General features: G+C 47.3%; 1 protein-coding gene across 2 annotated transcripts; it reads right to left on the bottom strand.

Annotated features, from left to right (window-relative positions):
* On the bottom strand, nucleotides 1–3858 carry aimp2 (aminoacyl tRNA synthetase complex interacting multifunctional protein 2). Of its 2 annotated transcripts, none has more exons than XM_036941567.2 (4): nucleotides 3730–3858; nucleotides 2120–2335; nucleotides 1595–1829; nucleotides 1–952 (listed from the first exon to the last, which is right to left on the bottom strand). In XM_036941567.2, exons 1-4 carry the CDS (start codon nucleotides 3742–3744, stop codon nucleotides 564–566), a joined length of 855 nt encoding a protein of 284 aa, XP_036797462.1. In that variant the 5' UTR covers nucleotides 3745–3858; the 3' UTR covers nucleotides 1–563. The 2 variants fall into 2 exon arrangements, with proteins under 2 accessions (XP_036797462.1, XP_036797461.1); XM_036941566.2 differs by having other exon boundaries at nucleotides 3616–3858.
* Nucleotides 3859–4731: the final 873 nt, after the last annotated feature.

Genomic DNA, 4731 nt, shown 5'->3' on the forward strand with positions numbered 1-4731 from the left:
TTCAAAGTTTGATCCAAAGTGGACATTTTAGTGATTTAAGAACAAAAACGCTACAAAGTTTTACTTTTCATACTGTAGATACCACATCAGTAGGTCCTGTTGCGTCACATTTTTCAACCGCTTCTTTAGTTAAACAGCAAGTCACACCCCATTACTACGCCCCCACACACACACCCATCTGTGTAGATCATCTTGTTAGGCACGAGGGAGGGAGAACTGTGTTTACAGCTATCTATATCTGTTCAGTCATTGCAAAGCTTAGATACACAAGTAAGGGAGTAAGGGAGCATTTCTAGAGTATTGGGATGTGACAGGTGTATTCAATTATTCCCTTTTCGTTCTGAGCACAGTGCAGAGATACAGTTAAACCCCATAGGCTGGGCCCTGGTGGCGCTCCAGCTAGAAGTCACCCGTACACAGATCTAGGGTCAGACTACTACTTCACCCCAAAACCTCTATTCCCAACAAGGGGACTGGGGCAATATCTGACTCTGGATCAATGACTAGTGGGTATCTTCTACCTACTCCATTGAAGCACCCTGAGATCTGCTAGGCAGCTGTGGTCACTGCAGTAGAGGGTTGGCGGGGCCAAAGTGGCCCAGGTTCTCACACGCTTTAAGCCAGCGCTGGACGTTGGCAGGACAGGAGGCGGCAGGGCCTGTCTGGAGGACGCAGCAGTAACAGGCGATGTCAGCCAGCGAGAGCTCGGGACCGGCCAGCCAGGGGTCGCGACCCAAAGCGCCGTTGAGGGCGCGGAGGACTGCCGACCGCTCCTTAGCGCTGCCCTCAGCGAGCTGGAAGAAGGCTGTGTCCACCCAACTGTCCACCAGTGTAGCCAGGGCGGGGTCGCTGGGGTAAGGGGCAACGAGGCGGAACAAGAAGCGCGCCACGTTGGCCTCGCCCTCGATGGGGCACATGTTCTGAATGCTGAACTTCATCTGCAGCTTGGAGACTAGAGATATAGAGATACAGAGAGGGAGGGAGACGACGAGAGAGAGAGACGGCGAGAGAGAGAGAGGGGGGAGATGGAGAGAGAGGGGAGGGAGACGGAGAGAGAGAGGGGGGAGACGGAGAGAGAGGGGACGGAGAGAGAGAGGGGGGAGACGGCGAGAGAGAGAGGGGGGAGACGGCGAGAGAGAGAGAGAGGGGGGAGACGGCGAGAGAGAGAGAGGGGGGAGACGGCGAGAGAGAAAGAGAGGGGGGAGACGGAAGAGAGGGCAAGGGATGAGAGGAGAAAGGTACATTTACTCCAGAGATAATCTAAATAGGTGTTAAAAATGTTGAAAGCATCTAACAATGAAAGGACACATTGTCTATACATATGAATAGTAAATGGTGAGCGATACTAGTACGTCTGACATCACATCTCCCTAACCTAGACCAGTCACGTCAGTTCAAAGCTAGGTGACATTCCTAGCCATACCCTATCTCTCACTCCACTACTCTTTCTACCCCCCCCCCTCTCCCAACATTCCCCTCTTTTTCTACCCAGTCTCTCCACCCCCTTCACTTAACCCAATCTGCCCACCCACTGTTCCCAATCTAAACTTTCTACTCTTTTACTACCCTGTCTCTGACTACCACCAACCCTCACCATCTTTCCATATAAGGGTGAAGCCCAGCTGGAAACGCTGGCGGACGTAGCTGTCTGCGTGGCGCGGCCCCAGGCAGGCGAGCAGCTGCGCGGGCACACCGGACACTGATGAGTGGACATGCACACTGGAGAGCACCCGGTAGCGCTGGCACAGCATTGCGTGGAGCACCAGCAGGGTGAGGGGTGGTCGTGCCGGATTGGCGTTGATCACAATGTCCCGGAGGGCACCAAGGTCCTAATGGGTACAGGACAAATTATGATGATACCCTCATAAGGCGTTTCCACCACACTTGAGTCGTGGCACAGCCGAAATAGACAAATTATGCGGCGTATTGACGAAACTCAACTTAATGAATTGCTATTCCTATAAGATCTCTAACAGACAAGAGCTCTACTCCTATAAGATCACTAACAGACAAGAGCTCTACTCCTATAAGATCACTAACAGACAAGAGCTCTACTCCTATAATTGACAAGAGCTCTATTTCTATAAGATATTTAACAGACAAGAGCTCTATTCCTCACCTTGCCCAGTAGGGAGTCCAGGTCTGCAGTACCTCTAAAGGATGTGGCTGTGGGACTCTGGGAGAGAGAGGTCACAGTCTGGTCCAGGTCAGCGTCGGGTGTGGTCACGGTCTTGGCCAGGCCATCCACGGCTGCCTTCAATTCATAGAGCCTGCGCATGATCTTATCCTGACGTACCTCCAGGTCTCTGAACGCAGGGTCCACCTCTGTCCCATTCTACAGGGGGGGTGGAGAGCTATGGTTAACACATATATAGTACATTAAGACAAACACTTGATTTTATGCTGACGCAGCTCCAAAGCCTGTACTGCAGGGTCCACCTGTCTGACAAAAAGAGAAAGTAAACACACCCTGCCACAAACAAACACACCCATGCTGCCCTCAGGGCCCTGTGAAGGAAATGTGTTAACACAATACACACACATTACATGATCATTCATGTTAAGCCCAATGTTCCCTCCAAGCTGCAGGCAGGCACGCAACTCCCCCGGGACTGCTGCTAGATTGAACTTCTCAACTTTCTAGAGTTTTCCCTGTTAGTTAACACTATCAACGTTTCCCTTTACTGTGGCAATTGTCATCGAATCAACACAATATTAGCAACTTTCAGTGCAACATTGGCTAGGCCTTTGTCACACTGAGGGACTATGTAGTCAGGCAGATAATTGTTTGAGGGGGACTGAATACTGAGGGAGGTGAAGGGATTGATTGCCAAGAAAGCTGTGTTTCCTGAGGAAATCTTTAGGTGAGCTGTCAAAACACCAAACATGAAAACAGAAATGTGTCATTGACTCATTCTTATAAACTAGCTAGATCATTTGGTCTGATGATTGTAAACAGGGAGTCATTGTTGATAAGGCTGAATTCAGAGCCATTCCTATAGTCAGCTAGCAACATTATAATATTAGGCTCGGCTATGGCTGAATCCATTAGCCTACATGGCATATAGAAAAAGGCTACAAGAAATGACACCACGTCTATATAACGTTCATTATACTGTTTAATGACATGTTTTTGTTGCTGTCTCGCTAACGTTAGCTAGCTACAGTAGTAAATTACTGGCAGTCAGTTACACCCACCCATATCATCCACTCAGTCTAGCACACAAAATGTCTGACCTGGGCCAATCCTATGCTTGCTGCTAAAATCTAACTAACTCTGTAGAGGAAAATATACGTTCGGAGTAGTGTACTGGTAACGTCCTGTCACAAATTCTGGGGGGCACAACCAAAACATCTAGCTACGGTAGTTAACTCAAATTACGTTAGTCAGCCACACATCATTGCATCAGCCGAATAAGAGATTGGTAGGGTTGAAGCTAGGCTAACGTTAGCTAATTTTCTGGCAAATGATCTAACTGTTGTTGTTGTGGGGCTATGTAACGTTAGCTCATTTTTGACAGCAAAATGTCACATTTATTAGCTGGCTAGTTAATTCATGACATTAGTGAGTTTAGCTAGTCCATTTATGGTCGGATTTCAAATAACGTTAGTTACCTGAAGCGCATGTTCCGAGCAGCCACTTGCACTTCTCTGCGCGTGGATATTCGGCAACTTGTACATGCAGGTTGGCAAATCAGTCTTTATGTCATCCCCAAAGACGGGCTTTACCTGGTACATGGGCATATTGTTGGGTGGTTAGTGCCCTCCAAAAGAACCAATAACAACCGATATTCCAACAACAGCTGACTTCTGGGGACCTTACTTATCAGACCGCTGCAGCTACGTGCAGCCTGCGACCGAAAGGAAGGATGCCCGACTCAGTGTCTTACGTCACATCCGGTGAAAGTGATTCGCTCAGCGAGCAGTTATGTTAGTTGTTACCGACATCTTTGATTTGATCAGGTCCATCCGGACCAGGTATGATTTTGTGTGTGTAAAGAAAACTTTCTCCCTATGCAGCTAATGACTAGTCCTGGTCCAATATACTGTAGCTTCTGCAGTTATTGCTTAATATCAGCAGCGGTGGCGACGCGTCATTCAGGGCAGGTGGGAAGACAACCAGTTTAGCTTAAAAAATATATATAATATAATAATAATAATATATATATTAAAGTCCCCGAGCTTTTCATATGAAGAGAAATTATAGATAAAAACGTATTGGTGCTCATCGGCCATTCAACATAAACATTACACAGCAAGTTGGAAATCGCAAATTCAACAATAAGTGATAAGGGGATCACTGGCGCCGGAGGAGATGGCTGCCGTTTTATGGGCTCCTAACAAATTGTGCTATTGTGTGTGTTTTTTCACGTTATTTGTAACTTATTCTGTACATAATGTTTCTGCCATCATCTATTATAACTGAGAAGAGCTTCTGGATATCAGGACAGTGATTACTCACCTCGTACTGGACAAAGATTTTTTTCTTTAACGAGTCGAACGTGAAGGATTTACTTCAGACTCCCGCCAAATCCCCGTCATTCTCATGAAGAAGAGACGGAGATATTGGGGACGTTGGTTGGGGTGCCTTGTAAGGATCCGCCTCTACCATCAGTCCTTTTAGCCAACGTGCAATCATTTCATAATAAAATGGATGATATCCAATCAAGACTATCTTACCTCCGGGACATTAAAAACTGTAGTATCTTATGTTTCACCACGTCGTAGCTG

The sequence above is a fragment of the Oncorhynchus mykiss genome, chromosome 12 (assembly GCF_057628025.1).
Source record: "Oncorhynchus mykiss isolate SJ-2025 chromosome 12, ASM5762802v1, whole genome shotgun sequence".
NCBI lineage: Eukaryota > Metazoa > Chordata > Actinopteri > Salmoniformes > Salmonidae > Oncorhynchus > Oncorhynchus mykiss.